This window comes from Musa acuminata, chromosome BXJ1-8 (genome assembly GCF_036884655.1).
Source record: "Musa acuminata AAA Group cultivar baxijiao chromosome BXJ1-8, Cavendish_Baxijiao_AAA, whole genome shotgun sequence".
Taxonomy (NCBI): Eukaryota; Viridiplantae; Streptophyta; class Magnoliopsida; order Zingiberales; family Musaceae; genus Musa; species Musa acuminata.
The window spans coordinates 50,665,066-50,692,998 of NC_088334.1; the positions used below are offsets into that span (position 1 = coordinate 50,665,066).

At 38.5% G+C, this 27,933-nt stretch overlaps 2 protein-coding genes and 1 pseudogene across 2 annotated transcripts; all 3 read right to left on the reverse strand.

Moving 5' to 3' along the window:
• Positions 1-114: 114 nt before the first annotated feature.
• Positions 115-2,728, reverse strand: LOC135588652 (small ribosomal subunit protein uS5w-like; annotated as a pseudogene).
• Positions 2,729-3,335: 607 nt separating this feature from the next.
• Positions 3,336-20,170, reverse strand: LOC135588653 (uncharacterized). The gene is made up of 12 exons (XM_065080867.1): positions 19,978-20,170; positions 19,498-19,843; positions 17,916-18,105; positions 17,789-17,838; positions 14,881-14,973; positions 14,715-14,803; positions 14,333-14,411; positions 11,102-11,184; positions 9,153-9,231; positions 8,333-9,062; positions 4,528-5,119; positions 3,336-3,775 (listed from the first exon to the last, which is right to left on the reverse strand). The coding sequence occupies exons 1-12, from the start codon at positions 20,007-20,009 to the stop codon at positions 3,634-3,636; spliced, it is 2,505 nt and encodes an 834-aa protein (XP_064936939.1). The 5' UTR covers positions 20,010-20,170; the 3' UTR covers positions 3,336-3,633.
• Positions 20,171-21,716: 1,546 nt separating this feature from the next.
• LOC135588654 (uncharacterized) lies at positions 21,717-26,626 on the reverse strand. The gene is made up of 5 exons (XM_065080868.1): positions 26,537-26,626; positions 25,261-25,449; positions 23,664-24,044; positions 22,685-23,517; positions 21,717-22,094 (listed from the first exon to the last, which is right to left on the reverse strand). The coding sequence occupies exons 2-4, from the start codon at positions 25,445-25,447 to the stop codon at positions 22,814-22,816; spliced, it is 1,272 nt and encodes a 423-aa protein (XP_064936940.1). The 5' UTR covers positions 25,448-25,449; positions 26,537-26,626; the 3' UTR covers positions 21,717-22,094; positions 22,685-22,813.
• Positions 26,627-27,933: the final 1,307 nt, after the last annotated feature.

The following is a 27,933-nucleotide window of genomic DNA, read 5'->3' on the forward strand; positions in this document are numbered from 1 at the left end:
GGCACACAAGACTTCAATCCTACCAATGTTCGAGAAAGAATATTCTGAGGCACATAATACTTGAAGAAATTTAACATATCAAGAATGACACCACCATTCAAGAAATTTGCGAGATGATTTAAGGATCTTGATCTATTGATTAAAGCACCTCATGCTCATGTCTCGTTTAACTGCATCTTGATGTGTACAACAATGAAAAAGCAAAACACATAGCAGGAATACTAAAACTATGGTGACAGGATTCATCATAGAATAACATTGTGAAAAAGTTCTCAACCTAGGTTCTAATTAAACAAAGTGACAAAACACAAAGTAAATGCTATGAAAGAACTCACTCCCAAGCATCATCCTAAGATTCATCCTTCTCGGTGTTGTCAAGAAGTATTGCCTTGGCCGGCTTTGCACGTAAGTCAGTGTACTCCTGGAAGGGGGATTTGCTAAAGCGAGTGTCCATCCAGAAGTCAGGTGTCAGGAATCTATATGTCTTCATTAGGTACTCAAAGGTTGCCTGCACAGAGATAAGAAGTCATCAAATTTCCTGTTTTTCACTACCAACATAATTATCAGCATATAATCCTTGTGATCTCATACATTATCTCGCAAATCTTTAAGCCAATCCTAATGAACCTCAGAAATATTGAGGAAATCAGAATCAGAATAACCAATCCTGGTCAATTGAATCTAATCAAGACCAACCAATTCCAAGAACCATGGTAGGACCGGGAAAACTTAATCAAGGCAACACACAAGATTCAACCTTTGTGTGTCTGCACCTAGGTGCAATTCAATGACATTAATCAGTACAAGTCTCACTTATGAGTTTGAACAAAGTACATATTAAGCCGATGGATGATTAAAAAAATGTAAATCCACACTGAACCAACAATTTCCATGAACTATTTCCAAACCCCCATATGGTGCTTGATTCACCACAGTAAGTATTCCTAACCCCCCATACAGTTGTTAGATAGAGTCATAAAATATTTTTATTCAGATTGGACGCCAATTAGTTGATCAGTGAAAAGGGACCTGATTTGAGTTTGCTAAAGCTAGTAGATTCAGCCAATAATAGTGTGTGATCACCTACTCTGCAGAGCTTGAATTGAACTAGTGACAAGTACTTGACTGAGTGGTTGGATCTTTACATACAATCAGTGCTCTATTTCCTAATTAAGCGTACTAATCAAAATAATTACCTTTCTTTCCTAATTCCTTTCCTACCCTCAGAAATTAACAATACGACTACTAATACTTTAATCATGCAGAACTAAACAACTAGAAAGTTTTCCATATCCAAAAATAGCAGAACAAAACTTGTTTGAGTTTCTCTTACATGGATAACCCGTAGTAAGAAATAAAGAAACAAGAAGTAGCATGCAAGCAGTAGATAAGAGTTCAGGTAAAATTTAGAAGGAATGGCACCACCATACTTTAATCTTGCTTCCATCTAGAAGATTTGGAAGTGCCAAATCAAATAGTATAAAAAGGTTGTCATTTTCTAACGTTTAGTATCAACAGTTCCGTTATAACAAGTTCATTGCTCATCAAGGAAATAAATATCAATAAGAAACGATATAGCAACTGCTCAATGCCATAAATCTATGCCAAAAACCTGATGTGTTACTGATTGCATCTACAAAGAAAAAAAATGGCTCATTCAAAATTATCATGTGACATCTAGGTAGTAATTCTTTTCAAATACAGTCACCAGAAGCTAATTGAGATAATATAAATGCTACCAGAACTGAAGTTAAAGATTTACATGTTGCTAGTATGTAACAAATCATCATCAAGATCCAGAACTATATTGAAAAGCCTTTCAACTGTCATCACGAGACATATGCTAGATAGACCTAGATCAGCAATTAACATCGCCAATTGCTTAAAAGAAGTAAAGATACGAAAAATCACATCTTTTTTCTCATTACCGATGGAAATCAACCGCTTCAAATAAAGTAAATAATAGTCCACAAGAAAAATTGACCGTCACGAAGTTCCCAAGAGTCTTGGTTGACCCACGCGATGAGGTGAACACATCCTCGATCCCGGCAAACTAAAGCACCTTCTTTGGCACACGGGCAGCCACAATCCCCGCCCCCTTCGGAGCAGGCACCATCAGGACGGTCACGGATCCACACTTTCCGGCGACCTTGCACGGCACTGTATGAGGCTTCCCGATCTTGTATCCCCAGTAGCCTCTTTTAACAGGGATAACCGAGAGCTTGGCAAGAATGATGGCACCACGGATAGCGGTAGCGACCTCCTTGGCTCACTTGACGCCGAGGCCAACATGGCTGTCGGTGTCAATAACAACGACGAAAGCCTTGAACCGGGTGCGCTGGTCGGAACGCCTCTGTTTCTAGACGGGCAAAATCTTCATGACCTCGTCCTTGATTCGTCCTTGATGCGGCCACCAAGGAGCGTGTCGATGATTTGATGCTCCTTAACGGGAAGGGAGTGGAGGTGGATCTGCTAAAGGTTGGTAATATTTCCCTCCTTCACGAGACGGCCAAGCTTGGCAACCGGCACCCACTTCTCCTCCTCATCGCGTCGGCCGCCGCCCGCCGCCGCGGCGCCCGACACTGCCCCGGTCGCCCCGGCCACAGCCCAACCCGCGACCGAAGCCGCCACGATCGCCATCGCGGCGGCATGAGGTTTGGAATGGTCGAGGTTAGGGTTTAGCGAACAGAGAGAGACAGGGAAAAGGCGAGACTTCTATGGTGATGGCGAATGCCAAAACTGGGGTTTTAGTTGCGGTGACGACACCGCATAGTTTAATAACACGGTTTTCCTTTTTCCAATTTTATTTTTAATAGTATATTTAAGTAAACAATCAATCAATTGAGAAGTGGACTATATATATATATATACATATATATATATATATATATATATATATATACATACATATATATATATATATATATACATACATATATATATATCCTGAAGCTACGAACTACAACCATCATTGTTATTTAATATTAAAATGAAAATAAATAAAAAACACATACAAACACAATTTGAATACCAGCTTTTGCACTATCAGACTATTAGCCAACAAACATGTTGCCATCAAACATGCAGCATTCACCAGAATAAAAAGATAAACGATACGCTTAGATCTACCACAAGAATTGGGCGTCTATACAATCCATAATGGCTCGTTTAGGGGGAAGTTGATGAGAACCTGTACATCACATTCAATCATAAATTTGGAAAAACTGTTTTTGTGAGTTCATTCTCACTCAGCATTACAATATCAAACTCGATTGAGAGCAACCAACAAATTCATCAGGGATTCTTTGCTGTATTCTGACTAACACAAGAATCAATTTGATCAACAAGGTCCCAAAGCAAAGATGAATTGAGTAGATGATTCCTCAAGCAACGAATGGCACAGATGATACAAATGATACATTTTTAGCAACAGGGGCACTCTATCGTTCAGCAGTTGTTGATTTTTCTTGTTCAACATAGAATTTCGATTCAAATATACATAGACCAATACGCCCCCACATGAATAGTCACATCAAGGAAGCCAAAATCAAAAAGCTCTAAATTTCTAGGCCAGAGCGAGATGAACTTCCCCTTTATACGATTCACCTACTACGCCATGATCCTTCACTGAATTCATGTTTTTGCCCTTTTCTGTTTCTGAGAAATAAATCGAATTCCTTGTTTCCCAAGCTCCAAGAGGATAGATCTTCCATTTTCCAAATGGACGGACAAAGATGAAGTATCTTGGTTGACATCAGTAACGGTTCCTTGATGCCTGCAATAATGATGCATAAATCATCCAGCAATTCTATCTTGGTTCTAGAACTGAGCAGTTGCTCAATTTACAATAGTCATCCCAAAATAAATATTTACTATATGTATGTATGTATGTGTATATATATATATAAACAAAACAAGATCCTCTCATGCAGAAATTTAAGAATATTGCACCATCAGAGAAATCATTTGCAGAAGATGTATAGTGTATAGTGTTGAGGCATGGATCCATAAGCTTATCCATGCCAACCACCCCCACCCCCTTCCTATAGCTTTACCAAATTGGGGTTAGGTAAGTAACTGAGAGAGCAAGGCAAATTGCTAGCCCCAACTAGCAAGCACCACTCTCCAAAAAATCTCACCCATAAGTAAGCAATTTGTATTGACATTGTTTGGTTTCTTAGGGCTCAGATACATTGGAAGCATCCACATCAAATAAATCTTTATAAAGTAATATATCTCTTCTCAACATACAAAAAAGCACATAACAGTTAGAAACCCTTGAACCAAGACAATACACAGTGAAGTCTGGTTCCACATATGGGCCAACTAAAAGAAGGTAAAATAAGTGAGCATGAAAAAACAATTAGAATGAACCACTAAATGTATATGATGGCTATGTCAATCCTTTTATATTATAAAAGAAAACAAACTATTATTTCCAAATTATGCAGCCATGCTATTATGAAAGTAGCTCTTAGATTATAATTAGATTATAAAGCTAGAAACTAATAGGAGTTAAATACTAACCAAGAACCATCAGATGATTGGACTTCAACTCTCTTTCCAATTGCATCCATACCCAATTTCTGCAATATCCAATTTGCATCCATTGCTTCATCAATAAGATTCTCCAAGTGCAACTTCGATAATCTCTCATCCTGCCATCCACCCATTTTCTCATTTGAAGGTCTCTTTCTCTTTGATCTCTGCCCCTTAACAGAGTTTTCTTCCTCGCCATTAGGGGCCCATGAACTTTTCTGCTCAAAATATGGATTCTTAAATTTCAGCTTGAGCAAAGTCTTCGGGTCTTTTGAAGAACTGGAGGTAAAATTTGAGGGTAACATCTCATTGCTATCTCTATGAGACCTAACAGATATATCAGCAGTCTGCTTTTTCTGGAGAACCTTATCACTTCTTTCTGTGGATGCATTTTCTGCTGCAGCAGTTATCTCACTCCTCCTCATTACAGATATATCTGTAGTATTAAGTTCACGTGCATCAGTCACATTACCATTGCTTTTCTGGTGCTTCTCATGAAATTTTCCAATCTTTATTATAGTTTTTCCTTTAACTCCATGCTCTGGACTTCTCTTTGTATTTGAATTATCCATTTTAGCTCCTGAAAATAACAGGGAATTACATTATTCTTCAGTCTTCTACATAAGCAGAAGGAAGAACCATTCTAAAGAGAAAATCAAAATCAGACATTGGATAGAGCAGAAGCATTAAAGGTTAAACAAGAAGAACGCACAAATCAGATCACATTACAATGTTCACCATGATAGTCTAGCATATTATCTTGTTCTCTTTTAACTTATGGCATCATCAACACCTGCTTCGACAGCAGTAATAGAACATACATGAAACTCATGTTAATAATAAGTTATTTACATTATGATACTCATGTATAAACAAAGGACACATTCTAGCTACTCAAAGTATCATAAAATTAAACATAAATGTCATACTATTAAATTCTGGAAGAAAGGAATTTCTTTTAAAATAAAGATTAGTTTTATGCTAAAAAACAATAAAGAAAGCTATTTAGATTTAAGACAAATAAAAAAATTACAGAGAAGAAAATTTGAAAGGGATTCTTGACAAAGAAATAGCCTTAAAAACCATTTTAGAACGAATAACAAGAGGTTTAGAAAGAAATTTATGGCAGATGTGACCAAGAAGTAAACTTAGCATTTGGGCATGGAAAATCAAGATGGGGAAATAAGACATGAAAAACCAAGAAGCCATTTGAGAATGAATTTAATTTTAATTTCACCATTATAAAATTGTTTTATTTCCAAGAGATCACCAAACTAAATATCAATTAAAGAACTCAATGAGGATATAGGGCAAAGTATTAATAGTCGTTAAGTTTTTGTAAAACGTAACCGTGTTACCTTCAATTGTAACTCCTCCTTGCATTGCCCTTATAAAATTACATCCTATTATCATTTGAATATCATCTCCAAGCTTCATTGAGAACACATAGGTGTAAGGAATCCTGAAAGTGTTGTTCCCAATAGTCATTTTGCCTCCCCTTAATTTTTTGTTCGCGATCGTTTTGGAGGTGATCCCACTGAAATGCACCACATAAGGGTTTTCCTCTATTGCAGCTTTTGGTACAGCCTTCTCGTCTATGCAACAAGTGGTAGCACCTGTATCTAGTATGGCATTAACTTCAAAAGGGGGAATATTCAGAATTTCCATATGCACCTTTAAGTTGAAGAGCATATTCTTGGATCTTCTTGATCCTCCCGTTTTCTTTGTTCCCATAGAGAGGATTTTCTGCGTTTCTTCCTCCAAGAGAACAAGAGCCTCTTCATTTTCTTCTTCTTCTTCGCTTTCTTCAGTTTTTCCTTTTCCAAGCCTTTGTATTTCTCTCAGGAGATCGGCCTTCTCTAGCCTTAACCGATCCACTTCCAGTACTTCTCCTTCCAATTTGTCATATTTTTCCTTTAGCTCTACCACTTTGTTTTGTAAACGGAGGTTTTCCTGAGCTATGGCTATAGATTGAATATGCATTTCTTCTAGCTCCTTGGCCTTTTGTCGTTCAAATTCAACCGCCATTTTGAGCCTCCTTATTTCTGCTTCGCAATGATTAATAAAGTCTTGCTGTGTTTGAAGCAAGTTTCTAGGTTCATACCTTGGGGGTTCCTCCATCCTGACGGGGGTCCTTTTGTCAAAGTAGTATATGCTACACATTCCACACGAAGTGATCTTGCATAAGGGACAATGTCTCCTATGCCTTCTTTGCGACGTTCTCTTGCAGCATTTGCATTCTTCCAATCCTGGCGGTAGTTCTGCGTTGATTTCCCATATGTGTCTGCATTCCGCTTGTTCTTGGGAAACTTGTATTCTTGCTCTGTATCCTGTTTTAGGTCCTATCCACCAAGTTCTACTATCTTCTATTAGAGCGAAAATTTTATGGGTGAAGGAGTGAATACCATGCTGTAGATCTTCTATGTCTTCTCCTTCAGAAATTGAATAAATTGCGTCGCTTTGGTTTTCTCCTTCTTGTACAGATAGTATTTCGTATTCATCTGGAATATCCAACTATTCAAATATAGCAACTCTTTTGATATTCTTTCGGTCATTTGGGCACTCTCTTGCAAAATGCCCTTCTTCTCCACAAAGATAACACTTACATTTCTTATTTCTTATCAAGTGCTTTCTCTTCTCAATCCTTGCGTGGGATGAGTGAGGTTTACCTTTATAGGTCGTTAATCTTCTTACCCCATATTTTCTTTCAGGTTTGTTGTAGTATCCTGGGATAGGAATTTCACTGCAAAAGGATAGGTCCTTTAATGCTCTTCTCTTCTATATGTTATATGCAGTTATAAATGTACAAGATTTACAACCAGGGTTCTCAATTTCGATGTGTACTGCCCGTACATTCCAGTCCGAAAGGATACCGGTATGCGGACCGTCCTCTACCGAGCAATACCAATGTTTTGACCGGTACCGAGGCGTATCGACCACTATCGAGGCGAACCGACCGATACCACCTCGAATTTTGACCATCACTAAGGCATGCCGATCGGTATGCCCTGGCGTAGTAAGTGAAGGTATTTTTAAGGTTTTAGGGTGAACCATTGATATGCCCTAGCGTGCCGACGGTATATACCGGTACGTATCGTACCGAGCAGAACTTGGTACGCCGATATGGACCGGTATTCAAAACCCTACTTGCAACAACCATATTGGCAGGATTATAGACTTCAGATTGACACGATCTTATGAAATAAAAAGTCAAAGGAAGCATAAGTGCTGTTTGAGGCAAAAGCCATTATCCATTTTGACCGAAAATTCTACAATCTAGTCCTTTGTGCTCGTAACTTTTTCTATTCTTCAGTAAATGTTTTCTATCCTAACAGAGATGAGACTTAATGGCCTCTAGCCCAAATGCCAGACAAACAGAAATACACACTTAACAACCAAACATATATACAGTGTTTTTACAAAGCAGGAGTAATAAAAAAAAATTCAACTTTTGGCAATAAGTGAGGTATACAAGCAAATAAAATCAACAATTAGACAAAACACAAATAAATGCATTTTCTTTTATAAAGATACCTATATAGTTCTCCAATCTACATGGCATTACTTTGTGAAAATTAGTTGCCTTTACGTGCTTCCAGTGCATAATAACATCAATATACAAGGCAGTAATTCCCAGAATATGAATTTGAGATATAGACTAAAACAACCCTAGAGCCGCATCATAATCTAATCATATTTATCAATCTTTGATAAAAATAATACAGAATAACTCAAGATTTCCAGAATGAACAAAGATAACTGGTTTGCAGCATATACATAATAATGTGCATACCAAAGGAAGCAGCTAACTCTTGATCCTTATGACAGCTAGAAGTCTCAGATCTTGGAGAGCTAGAAGCATTTTTGTTTGTTGAACCGATATGTATAACTAGTTTGGTACTTCTTGCAGTATCATTCTTGTTTGGACTTTTACCTGCACATTCTTTAAAATGCAAACCCTGTAATTTACTGCTCTTTATTTTGACTTTAGGTACTGTATCAGCATTATCCCTTGCTACATCTTTGACCATATTTTGTTCACAATTACCAAGCTGATTGGCTTTCATGCCATTAGCATTAGGACTTCTAGCTGTAGATGAAGAAAGCACATCTGGTCCATCAGGTCTAGAAGAGGTCATCTCATCAATTCTCTGATCCCTATAAGAACTCTCTAATGATCTTGCCTCATTCTGTCTTTCCATATTAGAATATGTCTCTTCCTTTTTACCAACCAACTTAATCCGATACCCTTTCTTCTTTGCTTGCTTCTTGTTTAAGGAGATATTGCCATAATCCTTTGATGATTTATCACTGATCCCTTTGAGTGAGAATTTTAGGGGCTTGCTATTATCATTTTTAAGTATGATTGGACCACTTTGTTCATCACCAGAATAGGGAGATATTGAATATGTTTCTTCCTGAGATGGCAACCCTGCAGCAACCCTCAAACTTGCAATCAGATCGCCGTCAACAATATCTTTTCTCTTCCAAAGTTCTCGAACTGCATCATGTATATCCTTAACCTGATTATAATGATTAAGGTAGCGAATATTAGTTTATCAAATCACGTGGTACAAGAAGACCCCAGAAGTCTATCAAATAGCAAATGACACCTGATAACAATCACCACGGCATGCAGCACATACGTATTGTAGGTTTTGATCAGCTTGGAACTGCTGATATTTTTCATCACTGCGACATGTGGAAAAAAGAAAAGGATAAAAATGTAAGAAAGCATATGGTAAAATAAATGCAAAGTCCTTCAAACAAGAACCAGAAAACACAGTATTAAGCCAACTTCAATTAAACCTTTGGAATGAAGAGAAAATAGTATTGCTGACAGCATAACATATGATGCTAGTGTTGCTGCAACAAGAAATATAAAGATGCTTGATTGGATAAAAAGAGAAACATGCAATGTTAATCTCAAAACTAACAAAAATAATAATAATTGGCACAATTTTAAAGAAAAACCATGCTATCACTAATACTAACAGCTGAGAAGAAGAATTTCATGAAAAAATCCATGATGAAACTCTAATGAACGTGTGCAAGATTCCAATCCAAAGCAAAAAATTTGTCGTGTTGATTGTCATCTAAGTTTTCCAATGTTCTTCTAGACTAGAGGGGTGTACATAAGTAGAAATCAACTGAAAATACAAGTTTTAACATATTGAACTATATTTATCTCCAAGGAACCATATTCATCTTCAAGTAACTGCCCCGAGAAAAAGGGCAACTATGACAATTAACATATTGTTTATGTCCTCTAACCTTAAGGAAGATAATCCTCATGCGCATCATATTGATTGCAGCCACAGAAGAATGCACCTCCACATGTCCTCTTCCTTTATTGTGTATACATTCCACAATATCAAGTTCTAGTCTTAGTATATAACATATTTGCAACCACTAAAGATTAGGCAGGACGATTGTGAATACCAATGTCTTGTTTCATAAAGAAGGTGCATAGACTAGAATTCAATACAAAATCACCCATGTCTTATTTACAAATCAGAAAAGCCGTCACCATTTGAAAGTTCATTTTCTCCAAGAAGCTCTAATTCCTCAGTTAGGTCAAAAACTTCGTATAGATCAGTTACTTCTCCAGTATAAGAATACCATATCATGCGGCCCCTGTACACACTTTCTGAAACTCAAGACTTCCTCCAAACAGTACCACCTTTGTGGACAATGGACACCATTGGATATTAATATTACTATCAATATTGCAGGAGTTTATAAGTCATTGGAATATTAAGATGAGCTTTGCATGAGTCTAGATGAAAAAGATATTTTTGAGAGACATAGATCATGTAATAGAATTAATTTTAAAATTTATTAACTAGAACTTAAAAAAAGATATCATATTATTTACCTTGTGTGAGCACTAACAGGCAACATTATTGCATTGAGGGCAAGAAGAAACGGAGCAAAGGGGAACCACTCTTTTGTCACAGAAATGATTCAATTGCTCTGGCAATACAGCACAATGAGTTCCCTCGCCACCCCTTCATTTATTTGTGTCTACATCTTCCTCCTCCCTCTTACCTTACTCTTCCCCTTCCTTCTCTATCTCCTTTTTCTCTCTAGCACATGAACATTGCATGCCATGTTTCTCTAATCTATATCAACACAGGGTTACACGTTCATTGAGTACATTTTGAGTCTAGGCAACACTATTTTGAGCTAGTTTGCACATGGAGTTGGTCTGGAGATTCTCGATTATTTAGATTGGACTTTTTGATAAAGAGATGAAATACAATAAAACCAACTGGCTACACAATAGTGTTGGGTGGCTTTTAAAATTGACATAGAAAATAATTGGATCCTTTCCGTCACAATGTGTGAAGCAAAGCATTACTTTAGTGGGATTCATGGCAATTTTATCCTTCACTATAATTTCTTAACTTGGAAGTCTTTCAACTAAACGTCAATATAACATGTGAAATAGAATACAAATTACCTAGGTGCAGAAATTTTTGGATTATGTTGCATAACCAAACATATTATAAATGAAACATTATTCTTAAGAGAGTAATAAAAATATGCTGACAATCACCTGATCCCATCACACAGACAGTGGACCCATCTTTCGCAAGCATCACAGCAAACCATGGGTGTTATTTCAGAATCTCTATAGACCTACAAAAGTTACTTCACCTTCTTAATGGCACGACAACAAATATATATATATAAGCAAGCATCACAGCAAACCATGGGTGTTATTTCAGAATCTCCATAGACCTACAAAAGTTACTTCACCTTCTTAATGGCACAACAACAAATATATATATATATATATATGTGTGTGTGTGTGTGTGTGTGTAAAAATTAACAAGAAAAGAAAGAAATACAGTTATTAAAATTGTTTGTTAAGAATATTAACTAAAATAATGAGGATGGTGAGACCAAGGTTTCAAATCTCAGTTCACTACCAATTTCAGTAATCTATTGGATCGGCATGGTACTGGTGTAATGAATGGTAAATCAACCCATACTGCCTGATATGAACCAAAAATTATTATAAAAAAAAAACTAGATACCAACGATTCGGTCCGATATCAGTCATTGCTCAAACCAGAAAATATCAGTTTGTACACACTGTACCAACCAACCAGTATTTGGAACCATGGGTGAGAGACATTTCTGGTTGAAGTGTACTGTCACGAACGGTCGCCGCGCACCCACAACAACTCCGTTCAACGAACCGTTCGTCGCTCTAATCTACATGTACATCTGCTTGGCAGCATGTTTTGGCTTGGTTTTAAGTCCTTTTGTCTGTAAAAATGTAAGTTCGAACAAGTTGCAGCGCTACAGTGCGACCGCTCACCGAACCGAGCAAAACAGCACCAAAACAGCTCCGTTTTCGCGTGCCACAGGCTGATTTCTATAGCCCACTGCTGCACGCGAAACGTCAGCCATCTCAGCACCCTAGAACCCCCCAGGTGGCACAGGGCTGGATGGGGCTTTGGTATAGTGTCGGGCGTTGAACAACCTTTCACAAGTTTGCACGTTACCTTGACGGGAACATGTTGTCGCGTCCGGCACCTGATGAGCAGCTGTTTGTGGACTTGCAGCCGTTCGTTCAACTTTCTAAAGTCCTTGTTTTCCCCCTCTCCTTATTTTCTCTTATGCACGCAAGGTGCTCGCTGAATTGCTTATAAAGCTTCCCCTTTTCGCGAGACGTCAGGACTCGTCCGTCACTCGTTCTTCGAACTAATCAACTTTCTCTTTTTATAGGTCCTTCGAGACCTGCGAGAGATTGCAAGTGGGCTGATCTTTGCGGACACAAATCGTAAGGGCGAAGGGCGACTTAGGCAACGTAAGACGCAAGGGTGCCTCGCGACTTGTCAACACAAAATATGCAGAATACACACAAGCCAGCATCGAAAACTTTGGGTGACCACCTGTCCTATTCCAAAGACATGTTCACAGAAATAACGAGTCTACTCTCTTCCCGCATGATTGAAAAGTTGGGAGGACGGTTTTGTTTGATAACCTAATCTTAGAAAAATCTTAATCTTTTAAGATTATGACCTACCTAAGAGGTCTCAAGGAAAATTATGGAGAGGAAAAAGCTTCAGAAACTATTAATGACAAATATTATCACTGCAATGCCATATGCCATTTTTCTCACACAACAAGAATTTTTTGAGCTTCGCAACATTGACTGTTCCTGACATTTTCCTCATAATCATTTAAAGTTCTTGAATCAGCATAATCTATTCTCTATTTCTTCAAGCCTAGAAATCTTTAATCAACATAATACATCACTTGGCAATGGAAGATTGACTAGGCTGTGGACAGAGAACTGACTTGATCCATCTCCTTTAGAACTTTCTTTTCCACTACTTCGCAATTGTATTAGAAGTTGTATCTCCTGAGATCATGGTCACGTCTGGCTTGCATCAGTTTATATCACTTGGCAAATGGAAGAACTGTTAGGCTGGGGAAGGACAATTGACTTGATCCCTCTCATTCAGAACTTACTTTACCAGTACTATGCAATTGTTTTTAAAGTACTAACTCCTGAGATCACCATCTTCTGGCTTGCATCAAGATGGTTTTGGTTGAAAGCATTACGCGAACCTCATCCTTGGCCCTCAGATCCTGTTTTGCTTGCCTTTCTCTTTGGTGACTCTAGTTTGGTTGATTTGATCGCCTGGAGATGAAGCTCAAAGGGCCTATTCCTACCTTCTTATAAATTCCTTAATTTCAGGGCATCTTACGTCCCATTGGCAGGGCCCTCTGCTAGGCCACCTACATCCCTAATATCAAATGCTTAATGTGGGGTTGCCTTTAGAAACAAAGTTCAGCCCCCGAAGATTCTCCTGAAAAAGCAATAGACACAAGAAGCCACTTTTTCAACTTGCTAAGCTTCAGCTGAGTTCATTGCTCGTATCTTTCTTCAATGCACCACTAGTAAGTACATCTGGGATGCCCTTTTTGGGGATCAAGCTTTTTACTACCCCTATCCTCTCCTGATGTCCTCTGAAAATCCAGAATAGCTAGCATATGTCCACACATGGGGATATTTTATTGATGCTTTCATCCTGTTGATCTGCTGGATGATTTCAAAGGAATAAATAACAAGACTTTTCAAGAAAGTGCAAGAATGAGTTCTATCTTATCTAGGACCTCAAAATGGTTTTCTAGCTTAAACAATATCCCATCTTCTTAGGCTGCTGCAGATTGTAAAATTACACCATAGATGGACTGTATCTTAGTAATTTTAATTAATCTGAAGAGGCCATCCACCCTCCTTTCTTTCGCTTTTTTGTTTTTCCTTTTTCCTTTTCAATTTTTCTATAATTTCCACCTTCGACTTATTTCAATAGCTTTATAGAACAAGATTGCAGCTTGTTGCTTTCCCTAAAAAAGAGAATGCTGCTGTCTCCACCTTACTCCCAAGGAAAGCATGAATTGTTGCCATCTATAACCAATCAAAGACCACGAAGATGCTATTTGAAGATTCAATGATTTAATTACTCAGATATAACTGACTACCAGTAATCTGAACATTATCGCTAACTGATTATTCATTTGCAAAATTAAACTTTCGATAGCATCATGCCACATTTGCACTTTTTCCAATACTGTTAATGATATAAATAAACTCAAGGATATTCTAACAGCTAAATAAATTCATATGCCACATTAAACATGGACATGGTGATTGTGGCATGTCTATGACTTTTGTCATATCCACAATCTTTACGTAAATCTGTATGTAATTTACAATGCACAATTTCCTCTTAGTAGGTAAAAATTGTGTCTAATAAAGCAGTACCTTCAAGCAGACTGGACAGTAGTTTCCTTTCACAAACAATCTGCCACAAGCATCACAACAGGTATAGCCTAAAAACCACCTGTGAACCATTAATCAATGTTAGAAGAAGAATGATGCCAATCCAATAGGCTAATTTTAGACCATGTGGTTTAATTATGTACGGAAAACCAAGGTTCGCCATATCACGTTGTACCGCTTAGTATGGGCGGTACATACCGGTCCAACAGAGGATCGGTATAGGCGGTAAATACCAATCTGTCGATATACCCCATCATACCATATGTTAATACATCAGTATGTACCATACCCATGGCTGGTCAGTACACCAGTTCGGACTGATAAGGTGGATCATGCAGAAAATTACAGCAAAAGTTTAAAGTACCTTGTGCTAAGACCACTTCCAGGGACAGTTGACCCACAGCTATGACATCTTGTATGCTTCGGACACAAGTAAGGTCCACGGCTCACATTCTGCAAGTTCAATTGTTGAGCTGACATTGCAAAGACAGAAAACTAGATCATCCAGAAATCAACCATATAACGCAAACCTTGTGTGGTGGCTGCTGACAATAGCAATGATATGCACCATCACACCTTTTACAATACATCAGCTTATTGGGATCACCGGTTCTTCGGCAAACCTGAAGTTGAAATAATCAGGTAGAGATATCACCAACCCAAGCAGGGAAGACAACCAGAACATGACAAAAATAAGCATAAGACATTAAACACATCACACAATGCACTTGCATGTATTTTATAGCCCACTGAAATGGATTAAAATAAAAAACAATCAGTTTAAGGACCAATGTAGTAAATTGGTTACTTGCATCAGACAGCATTTTCCATTTTCAACAACAAATGCATCTCTTTTCAGTGAAACATTTGAAAAGAAAATAGTCATCTGAAAACCAGTAGCCGGATTTCATAATGTCATTAGAAATGAAAATAGTCATAAAGTTACTGAAATACAGTTACATTTACTAGAAATGAATCTTAATATTTTGCAGCATAGCTTTGAAAACCATAGAGTTGAAATCGTCAAAAAAGATTGTCTAGTGTTACAGTTGTAACCGGCTCCACTTAAGAAACACACCAATGCTCCGGGTAAGCCTAGCAATCAGTAAGGATACAACAAAAATAAGTCAAGGTACGGAAAAATTATCCTCACAAAGTGATCAAAGTCTTACAGCCAAGGTTTATCATTTCACTTGGACCATCATGTGGTAGCCAATATTTCTGTTCTGAGCATGAACTGGGATGCAGACCACTTCTTTTTGGGTGATTCATGTGTGATACCAGTTTTTTTTTATTAGGGATGCTTGCCGCCTATCTCTCATCTCTCTATCTCACACAAGTTCTCATTTTGCCTCTCCCATGCCGCCACCCACAATGCACCACTGTCAACCCTCCTGGTAGTACTCTTACACAAACCTCCTCTTCTTCTTATCCTCCACAAATACACACACATCTCCTTCTCACCTTCTTATCCTTGCCCCCTCAGTATCACAGTATGTACTAGCATAAAATGTGTTGACGGTTGGTATGCTATCAGAGACCTGCCCGTACCGATTCTATCATGGACTTGCACGAGTCCAATACCTAAATTGGCAAACCTTGCTTATAAAAGTTTCAGAAGCTCTTACAGAGTGATGACTTTCAACAAGTTGTTCCTAGAATCAACAATTGCAAAACTAAGATTCGTCGTACCACGACATACCACCCTATATGGGTGATGCATATCAATCTAACAGGAGACCGATACATACAGTAGATACCGGTTTGTTGGTGTGCCCCACCGTACTATGTGCCAATATGTTGGTACGGTTTAGTACATATCATATCGAAGGCCAGTCGGTACATCGGTACGGACCAACAAGGCAAACCATATGCAAAACCTTTGTAAATTTCCAGAAGAAGTGGCAGGTTCACCAAGGTCATCTAACTGTTACGACAGTAGTACTTGGAACTTGGTAGAACCTCTAAAATATATTTTTCATAAATTAAATTTAATTGCATCATCAATCAGATCATCAAAGATGTGATTCCTGAACCAACATACCTATTTGAAAAGATTCCATAATATTAAAGCAAAAAGAGTTTCTGCTGTATAAAACTAGTTATCAACTTTCAAGGGAAGAAATTTTAGCAGAAAAAAGAAGGTTAAGATATTAGGAAAATGAGGCTTAGCAGTTATCTGTGACTAAATCGCCACTACTACAGAAAAAACTTGATAACAACTACATCAAATTCTTTTGAAATAGGAACATATTGTCATTCTGGAATTGGGTTATTTTTCTAGAGGTTACCAAGAGATTTGTTCAGAATTCATATTCATTTGGTTTATGGCAATGCAGTAAGCATGAACTTAACTATAGGGTTTGCAATTTTGCTCGGGCCGGTCCATACTGCTAATACATGTACATTGCATAAACTTCTGTTTCAGATGACTACTATTTTTTTTTCGGATAATTACTAATTGAATCACTGGTTCACTGAAACCATTTTCCCTCTTAGATGCAAGTTCTTTAAAGAACATAAAAAAGGTGGCCTAATGCACAAGACTTGCGTCATCGGGGTGTCTACAATGCGTCCAACCTTACTCCTTCAAACAAAGAAGGGTTTTTGTGATATGAACTGAAATAGAGGAGTAACTTCACTGTGATGCCAAGACTCACCTCAAGAACTCACAGCAGACCAACACATATAATGCACGCATATGACAACCTAAGTACAGGAAAGAATTATACATTTATGTTTTCAAGTGTCTGCTACTGCCAAGACCGAGGAATTATACATTCCTCGGTCTCACTAGAGAAACAGTATGTCTTAATAGTTATCAACTAGAAATAAAAGTTAGCATTCTAGATGGAATGGAACCAGATCAATGCCGAAATCAATTTGAAATAGACTGAATGAACATATTGGATCCATTACCCATAGATAAATGGACAGTCATATTAGAAAGCAGAAGATGGATGACATGATGAAATTTTGTTCCCAACATTGTCAATGTTTTAGTTGTAAATTGTCAACATCATGGAATTAAGATCAACATGTTTTCGAGGTCGAAAGAATTAAAAAGAGATGCACGCAATGTCATGGTTGCCACAAAATAAAAGGATGCACTAAGATTCAGTAGGAAAAAACATTTAAATTCAAGAATCAGCAGCCCCAGAATGCTGAACATAGAACTTTGTCTAACCATGCTTTAACAACCAAAATTTAGTTGGCTCTACCAGCACTCCAACAATGATAGAACTTGTTCTGTGTGTTCAAAGAAATATAGAACATATACAGACAACATAATTTGAAAAGTCCATAATTGCCAAAATGTGTTCCATGAAATAAAATTTGAGAAAAAAGTTCCAAAAAACACACAAATATCTAATAATATTATTGTTACCCTTTCTCAAGAAAATGCTGTAACCAACTTAGAACAGGAAAAGCAAGTACCTCACATATGCGGCAAGAGGGGCAAGACCACGAACTCCAATGAAATAGATCTGCAGGAAAAATGCTTAGCTAGGAAATCTTTGGGGGAAAAATGGTTCTATTGTACTCTAGAGTTGTAAATAGAAACCTCTATGTTCAGCCAATGTTTTCAAGCAACTCTTATGGTACTTCTTGTTGCATGATTTGCATGATAGCATCTTCATAGCCTTCTCACTACCCTCACTTTCCCCAGTAAAACATATACGGCACATAACTTTGATGGTAGGAATGCCTTGATCTTCTCCAGCAAGATTGCTGGTTGCCTCTCCTAGTACCTCCTGAGATAATTCAAGCATTATTATCTAATTTTTTGTTCCACAACATAGAAAAAAAATTCTTGTGTAAACAATTTAGTGCCATGTAAGCTATTTCATTTGACACCTCGAAATTGTCAGAAAATCCTAATTATATGGTTATCGTTGAGATGGTGAATACAAGTGCAGAGATATATATAATATAATCCACAAACTTTTGAACAGTAGTAAGTTGAATTAATTGATATCTAAAAATGAAGTGAGGGAATACATATTAATGCCAGTAAATATTAGAGAAATAAAATACGTCCTGTCCTGTAACATATAGTGATCAATCAATTGAGCTAAGATGGAAACCATATAACTTAAATAATTACAGTTATATCATGGAACGTAGAGAAAAAATGCTTAGTTTGTTATGAAACAATAGACCTCTAGTTTTTCAAGTGTAGCATAAGACATGATGATGAGATGCAATTATTCACTAAGGACAATGTTACAAAAGATTTGGGAGGAAGTAAAGCCCTAAGCCAGTATTCATATTATTAGCATCAAATATTGCTCAAATTATGACAACAAATAAAAGAATATTGTCCTGGGGATATTCGTTACAGGTTTTTCAGATTTTGACATCCAAATGTTTAGATCTCCAAATCGACAATGATTGGCCCCAACGTGAACCAGGATGTGGACTGACCCTTTCGGGCAACCCGGTCCATTTTCTTTTAATGCTGGTTTCGTTTTGCAATGCATGCACACAAGTGTCATGGACACTCACGACTCTCTTGCCTGTGCCATGAGCTCATTGATCTATACGACCTGTCGTCCGCTGCATGCCGGTTATCACTTGTAGCCTGTAGCACATCAACTCCTAGTGAATGTCCTGATACCCTGATCCTCCCCTCTCGGTATCATGTTTTGGTACCCCGACAAAGGATCGGACCCGTATCGGTCAGGCTATTAAATGGGCATGGGTTCAATGCCCACGATTCAATCCCTTTATTGTCATGGTATCATAATCAGATATCTTCTAATGGAAAAATAAATGTATAACATATACTGGTTCCATCATGTAGGTGCCTTAAACAACCACCAAAACATCTAGCACAATTAACATAGAAAACAAAGAAAAAGTGCATGACAAAAAAAACATAATTTATGAAACCAGTTATCAAAAATGAATAGTTGTATACCTGAAAGAAACAAGGTAGAAAATTAAGCAAGCATAATAGATTAATTCTTAAAGAAAGAAACTTCAACTCTGGTATAAATTCAGAAAACTAAAGTGGAAATTTGGACATAAATTCTAGAATACCACGAGACCCTAAAGCAACAGTGTCATTGGCCAAATCTAAGACAAGGGCGAGCCAACAAGCTAAACAAAACCTAACCAAGAGATACAAGAGGACCACTCACCGAACCATTCCCAGCTTCCAACCTCCGGACGTAATCCTCAGCCGCCAGGGAAGCAGCCAGCGCCTGCCGCTGCAGCAGCGCCCGTTTCACCTCATCCCCCGCGCCGCCGCCGCCGCCGCCGCCGCCACCCCCATCGTCCACGGCCGCCGAGGGTGGGGCCGCGACCTGCGCCACGCGTGGGACCCAGACCTGAACGGTCTCCTCCACCTCCTCGTCCGCGGGCCGGACTGTCCATGGGTCCCTCAAGAACTCCTCGAGCGCGTCGATCTCATCCAAGAACCCGCTCCTCGCCGCCTCGCCGCGCAGCGCCGCGGGGAATCCGAGCTCGCAATCGCAAATCCGCCGGCTGCGGGTCACCAATCGTCGATCCAATCGTCACGCAACCAAACCAGAGCGAGCGAGAGGGAGGGAGGGAGGGGAGAGCGGGGGAGAAGACAGGGCAGAAGAGGGGGAGGGAGAAGGGGTGAGGAGAAGTCTTACCAAGTGATGGGGCAAGCGATGTGGAAAGCCATTTGGATCGGACGCGATGTTGGGGGTTTAAAGCGGGGGAGGAGTTTCGCTCCTGTGATCGATTTGAAAAGGAATTGGGCGATAATAAAAATAATAATAATAAGCCGAGGGGAAATATGAGGGGATTATTGCGAAGAGAGAGAGAAAGAGGTGGGGGGGGGGGGGGGGGGGGCGAAGTGAAGGGAGGGGGGGGGGAGAAGAAAGGGCGGAGCGGCGAAGAGAAGCGATATGTATCGCGTTACATATGCTAGGTTACAATTAGTTGGATTATTATTGGGTTTCTTTTGGAAAACGTCTTTTCATACCCGATCACCCAATACCCGTTCTTGAATTGGTTCCTCGGTGGGCTCCTCGGAGACTTATCCTATCGCTTTCTTATGAAATCGATGTGGATACCGATGGGTAGATATGGGAGTCCATTCTAGCCGTCCATTAATCGTGTTTCTCTGTGGCAGACGCAAAGACACCGCCCCGTAAGTCGTCGCTTGCCCGTCACTGGGACTCCGAGAGGGTCCCTCGTAGCTCTGTCCAATAGCCATGGAGGAAAAGCGAGACGACGGTAGCGGAGAGCGCGAGCGGGAGACGCCAGGAGTCGATCTCGGCCGTCCATTTGTCTCATCTGTGGGCCGATCGGGGTTGTGTTTCTCGTCGTGACGGACGCGGATACCCATATGCCTTCGCAGCGGAGCCAGATGGGTCCCACGGAATTCTACCAATAGTTAGGAAGTAAGATGAGTGCGTAATTTCGAAGGCGTAGACACGATGGGGAGTGGGGAGGGCGAGTGGTAGATTCCGGGAGTCGATCTCAGCCGTCCGCTGTTGCGGACCTACTCGGGTACTGTTAAATCCGACACAAAGATACCCCCACTCGCGGAAGCTACCTGCCTCCTGGCTGAAGGAGCACCGACCGCACCGTGTTCGCTCGGTGGGGTCCCACAGAACTCGAACGAGTATGTTTTGCTCGTTCGCAGTTTGCGGATGCCGAGAGCCCCATCTCAGCCGTCCATCAGGGCTGACCCAATTAACGTTGGGAAGGACGCAAAGGGAAAGATGGAATATTTCTATTATCATAATTAATTTAGAATTTAGAAAATAAATAACGTTTAATTAATTTTTCACTCAAATAAAAAAAATACACATTACTTCATCAAACAAGTACAAAAAAATCACCCATTTAAGTCAGAGTGAGCATATTTTTCTTTCTATAAAACATGCTCAGTAGATAGTCATCAAAATTTCTTAAAGGAAAAAAATATACTTTTAATAACATATTAAGTATTTGGATCAACCTTTAAGAGTAAAATTCTATTTATAGGAGTTGAATTCCTTCCAATTTGGCACCTCAAATAAGCACATCCTCTGGACAATCAAATTTAATGATGATGTTGGACAAGCTGAGCTAGGAACCTTTAGAAGCTCCATCCCAAATAGTCCTGCATTCTGCCTTGTAGCTGATGAACATTATTACCCTCCAAGAGAGTGATACCTTATGGATCAACAATATGATCCTAATCCGAGACATTTATATGATCCTACATTGAAGAGAGCCTCGTTTAGGTCCTCCAAAGTCACCAGAGTGCAATGGCAATAGTAGCTCGGTCATACCAGAAGAAGAAGCTTTCTAGCTGAGAACCCTCATTTCCCATAGCACCAGTTCTCAAAATAGAGGAAAGCAACACACTTTAAATTGCCATAAAGAAGAGGAGAAATGGTAGATAAGAAACTGTGCTCGATAAATTCAAATGTAGTACCACATAAACGGCATCTTTTCTTTTTTTTGGAAAAAGCTAGAATTGTATAGGAGCTGTATAAATTGTTTGGAATCAGAATTGATGCAGATGAAAGATAGATCGTCTCTGAAGGCTTTCAGCTCTTTTAAGGGAGAAGAAACAGTAAGGGTATAGCATCAAAGAAGAACCATATTATCTGATCGAAGATAACATATCCTGCTCTACAAAAGGTGAGATTTTGACCTTCGGCCTCGCAAAGAGAACTGCAGGCTATGCTTTTGTAGTAAGCTCCTCACCTTCATCATCGCACAAGCCTTCCTCTCCATGATGTGTCGTCATCTGCATGTGCAGATCTTCCTGCAAAGTTCGGATACCACGATTGAGGAATTACTGGTAGAGATAAAACTTAGTGCCTAAAGGATTATCAAGTCAATCGATACATGTTCACAGGCCACACGCCAAAGTCACAATATATGGCTAGAACAAATTTTGATTCATACAAACCAAACACAAGTCTATTTTGACCATCATGATATATTACACAATAATCATGCCATGTCATGTGCCACGAAATGACAATCCATGTTTAATGGTGTCCATACATGCCAACCAACATAAAACATCTTTTTAAAAAAATTTATCGCTGCGTTAGTGCCAAAAACATGCCAACATGGCACGAAATGACGATACTGTGCATCTCAAAAACAAATATTGGTAGTACATTTCAATGATAACTTAACTAATATAAAGCATCTCAAGGATAAAACTTGATGATAACACTTGGATAATTTCTTTTTTGTAACTATAACAAGCATACCCACTTAAACATTAAACATGTCATTTGATAATCTATGGTTTGTGAGGTTCTTCCGATATTAAAGTTTAGTTTCATTTGCTGGAGGAATGGCTTCAGCTTTCTGGTGCTAATTGGATTTAAAATCACATACCTAAACAATAAAACCCACTCCAACTGGGTTTAATTAGTCATATACTTTGTACTTGGTATCAATCTTGGTGTAGATGTGGGGCCTGTAATGCTGAATAGAGTTGCAAATCGACCAGCTCCCATTTGTCTGTTACTTGTTCTTTGAATTCCTTTCGAAAGGTCTAAATGCTGCCAGAACCACAGCTATCTTACTTGTAAGAAAGCCTGCAACCCCAATGAAGAGCTCAGTTGGTGACAATGCTATGGTTGTTCCTCCTATCCGATACTTCAATACAGTGGAACCAAGGGCGATGACCAATGCCAAAGGTAACCATTGCCTCTTAAAACCTCCAGAGGCCTGCAAGAAGTTCTCACCATTCTCAGACTGATTTCCTGGTGCAGACAATCCGTCGACCGACCTTTGCAACAGCAAAAGGTACAAGAATCCACCAATTCCACCAGCTACGAATGCATAAGCAGCTTTCTCATTGAAAGAGAAATTTAAAATCGATGAACCACTTGAAATAAGAATGAGGTCATAAACTAGCAATGAGAACTTAAGATCTGCATACTCCCTCATGCTATCCTCCTTTGTTGTTTGTTTATTCAGCAATAGGGTTTGTGACAACGACTGCATATTTAGTGAGGTTGTAAAAGAAATCCTAGATAACTCGGTACTACAGAATGGCCTAAGCTCAACAATGGATATCCCCCCTTCTCCAAGAAGTACATTATTTGCTTCAAATTTATATTGCACACAATCAAACTGACTTTCATCTCCACTTTCAGTAAATGGAGATAAATATACTGGCCCACTGATCACTGTCAAGCTTACACCATCAAGCCTCCAAGAACCTGACCTTGAAGATGAAAGATCCAGACCACATCAAACTTCATTCAAGCCATAGATAATAGAACTTTGCTAATGGATTCATTTTATGAAGTGTGACAAAAGGTTTGCTAGTGATATGATAGTATTAGAAAGTAGATTCTGGACATACCTGATTCAAGACCAATCCAAAATGCTTCAATTTTTCCTAACTTGGAGCCCTTGAAGGTGACAATATCAACTGAACCTCTTTGAAAGTGAACAGATTCATTGGAATCCATGTCCTTCCCTTGCATAGAGCGGTCTAACATAACTGCAGATAGCCTCTGTAGTAATGCATCACCATTTACATCTATCAAGCAAAGCAGTATGGCGGCATTTACGTCCCTCAAACAAGAGCCAAAATCCTTACTTGTGCACAGCTCAACCATGTAGTAAGAGCTAGACATGTCCAACTCCAAGGACGAAAGTATGTCTTCAGGAACATATTTAGTCTGCAATTTTGCCGTGGTTGTTTGTAAAAGACGAGAAGGATTTGCAAAATCCTGAAAATCTGAAGCCAACTGATCAATGTTTGCAAGTTCTATAGACGATAAACAAAAGGACCTACCAGAGAACTAATGAAACTACGTAACAAGCAAAATTTGTGCACGAGGCATGTGGGAAACACAAAAGATAAATTAAAGGTAAAAATAAAAACTGAGAAAGATAAAGAGACTGAGTAGGTTTTGTTCTAATAGATGCGAAGATTGCAAAAGATACAAATTAACACTACCCACCAGTTTTGGAGAATGCGAGATCATTTACATAGGACTTTGAAAATTTCACTGGCAAGAAGGCATTCCATTTCTAAAATACATACCCAAGTACCAAATAAGCAATGAGTAATAGCCGTCTCAACCAAGTCCATGAATACTTCATCTGGACTTAAAGCAACAATTTTGACTTGCATCAGATTGGATAGATCAAGTATAATTTTTGACATGCAAATTTATGCACAATTTCTGAAGGACAGCAATGAAGAATAGAAGAGAACAATAATGGATGTCGATCCCAAATTAGTTGATAGGAAAAAAAATTATAATCATGGTGCAGCTTTAATAAATTTGGTGTGCTTATCTGCATGCAGGAATCTTATGTAAGTTGGAGCCTGTAAATCCACCAAAGACACTTTCTAAGACAAAATGCCCTCAATTTAAACACTGTAAACCTATGATTTATTTCAACTCTAGCATGTTGTTGCACCTGACTCTCCACACAATTTAATCAAGATAACTAGGAATAATTCTCCTTTTAATATAACAATCATAAAGTATCTATCCAAACAGCAGCTCCAACACTTGCAACAAGGTAAGTTCAAGTATGTCCATTAGAATTATGTTTGCTTTTTAACTCATATGAAAAACGTTTGCACCAAAGATAATTGAAATCCATGATACATATCCTCAAATATGCTGTTTTTACATAATCATCATCCTTGTGACACTCTGACCTATATCAAAAGTGAGGAAGTAAAGCTTTTCAAACTTGTCACTTAGATGAACTCTACCATCAATCACCCTTCTACCTGGATCATCTCGCTAGTAGAACTACCAATGGGGCTTGCCCAGAGGAGACCACCTACTGGCCATTTCGGTTAAGAATTTGACTCGACCACACACCGCCGATGCGAGTTCAGAAAGAAAGCTAAACTATGAATTATGAAAACTACACTAGTGATAAAATAAAAAATTTCCAACATATAGTAGTATTGGAAAATAGTTAAATGCCTTGAACTGGAGCTTGTTTTGATCGTGTAGTGAAATGAGAAAAATGCATATGCTTGTTGACTCCCCGTTGTACTGGCAAAATGTGGAGCAATTTTGAGTCTTCTGATGTACAATTTCCAAAACGTCTCCTTGCAGAAGGATTAGCATGAGTGGAAGGAACGAGATGCTTTACAAGGAGTGCCTCCATTTCTACAATATCAAGACAACATCGTTAATGACCCTCTTCAAGATGTTTTTGCTGAATAACAAATTGATCACAAAGAAAAAAAATCTCAATCAAGTGAAAATCAACAATAAATACCAATGTGTGACATGGCATGCTGGCTTAACAAAGTTCAGGTGCAGAATTTCTTTCAGTGGCTGGGCATGCTAGCTTTCAGTCAATGGGCAAAGCCAGAGATGCAACACATATGACCAGTTAAAAAACATGAAATGGCATGGCTATAGGAATTTAAAATTCTACGAAAGGGTTTAGGGTTATGGTATGGTAATGTTTTTGGCATTGATTTGAAAGTCAATATGGCAGATAAATGATCACAGATTATAGGTTTTGGAACAGTAATGGTTTCCGATATTTCTCTTATTCTAATCATTTGCCCAAACATCTAGTAATAAGGTAATATAGACTATGCATCAAAATATAGAAAATTGTTCTGATGATCAATTCTTCCCGATATGCGGAGAATTGAATGTCATTATTATCTAGCAGTCATATTGCAAAAGCAAAGGGAGATTTGATTAATTGGGCCATCTTCCTACCAGTCACCCAGGAGACATCTTCAGTAACAATCAGACAAATACAATTTCATACTTTCAAGCTTGATGTCATGCATATACATCCTTATTTCTCTTTTTTTTTTTTAATGTTTATTATCCAAATTTAGATTTCAACCAACTACTCCTTATTTCTCTTTTTTTTAAATGTTTATTATCCAAATTTAGATTTCAACCAACTACATAAACTTGTCTTGGTTCCATACTCTCCTAATGAAACTTCGTGCAGAGTGCAGACTCGATTATTTAATAGTGCAACTCTCAAACCGCAACCAGCACCAAAAAAAAGAGATCTTGCTCCCAGACAACATTCCCTACCAAGAACACAATAAAACCTCGAGGACACACCAGAAAGAGGAACATGAAAATGAGGAAAAATCAGATGACCTAATCAACGTATACAACTTTTCTGGAACCCAATAAACGATCGAATCATCCAATTGAGAAGCCCGTTCCCGATCAAACGTCCGTCAAGGTTATGCAAGAGATTTCGTCTACTTACTCGCCGAGAAGTCCTCGTCGCAATAAAACCTCGTCGCGGACAAAGGTCGAATAAGAAAAATATCCCGTCCTCCAGTCGGAAGAGAGCACATTTAACGATATGTATTTGGGCCACATTTCCGCCCAAATAGATTTGGGCATTTGAAGGCAGCCACTTGGGCTTGTTTGGGTCGAGTCAAATGGCTTCGATCGATTTGTAGCCCCCAAACCCAACCCAATCTATCAATTGCGCACCCAAACAAGGCTTGGGATTTGTGCTAAGATAAATAATGACGTCCACAGGATGATAGTGATGATATCGATGACGATCAGAAACTATTTCAGACCCAAATTGTAACAATAATATGATATATATATATAAGGAAAAATAATATAAAAAAAGATATGATATCCAAAAGCAATAAAACGTGGAATTGAAAATTACATAGTCATCTAAAGAGCAAGCGATCAACCTATTGTCAACTTTACTTTATTATTATTATTATTACTACTACTACATAATAGTCTAAAGATATGATTATTTATCTCGTTGATTCTAAATTATAGATAAAAAAAATATTTAAATCTAATTTAGTAATAATATATCCATCAGTCACTTTTAAAGGTTTAATATTCTTATGGATGTTCAACATTATATATTGATAGGGATAAATCTGATGGCACATTGTAGCTTGTCTGTTATGTAAGCAATTCTTATGTAAATGTATGAAAAACACATACTCCATACGATCACTAGCTCACGTCGTTTGACCTGACTTCCTAAAATAGGCCTATGATACCCACTTCTCACCAATCTCGTAGTTAGGAAAGAGACCTAACTCCGCATTAATAGTCGGCGGTATATTTCGACTTTACTAACCTTTCATTTCGAATGGATGACTAGATAGGGCTACGTCATTCTTGACCTAAAGAAATAAGGAAGACAGACCAGAGGCCTCACCTCAGCAGTCCCTAAGCATCGTACATAGGGACACACGCTAGCAAGCAACTTATATTAAATGTCTTCGCCACACAGGATAAGGGAAGCCTTAACGGAGACTCATATGCTCTATATAAATGCCTAAGCATAAAAGCTCAACCCTAGGTCAAGTCAAGACAGACAAAAAGGACTATTTACTCTCTCGCTACTAATATTATTGTCTTTCTTCTTTTTTATTTTTCTAACTTAAGTATGGGAGAGATTATCAACGTAGTCCAGAGATATGCTAGAAGGATACCCAACAGAGGGAACCACTCAGCACATAAACCAAGCCTATCGCTCGAAGACTAAACCGCTACCGACGAACCATCTTTCCTTATAGATTCTTTCATCCTTTCCATAATATCTGCTCTTCACATTAGTTAGGAGGAATCAGTAACCGTATTCTTGGCAGTGAATCAATCAATCGTCACGATTCA

Bases quoted from the DNA above. Each gene is read 5' to 3' on its own strand.
- LOC135588653 (XM_065080867.1), bottom strand. From the start codon at position 20,009: ATGGCTTTCCACATCGCTTGCCCCATCACTTG. The intron at 14,412-14,714 runs GTACTTTAAACT...AATGGTTCACAG, and splicing joins GGAAGTGGTCTTAGCACAAG to GTGGTTTTTAGGCTATACCT. The intron at 9,232-11,101 runs GTGATTGTCAGC...CACATGTCGCAG, and splicing joins TGTCTGTGTGATGGGATCAG to TGATGAAAAATATCAGCAGT.
- LOC135588654 (XM_065080868.1), bottom strand. From the start codon at position 25,447: ATGGAGGCACTCCTTGTAAAGCATCTCGTTCCTTCCACTCATGCTAAT. The intron at 24,045-25,260 runs GCATTTAACTAT...AGTTGGCTTCAG, and splicing joins AAAACAAGCTCCAGTTCAAG to ATTTTCAGGATTTTGCAAAT. The intron at 23,518-23,663 runs GTATGTCCAGAA...CTTCAAGGTCAG, and splicing joins TTGGATTGGTCTTGAATCAG to GTTCTTGGAGGCTTGATGGT.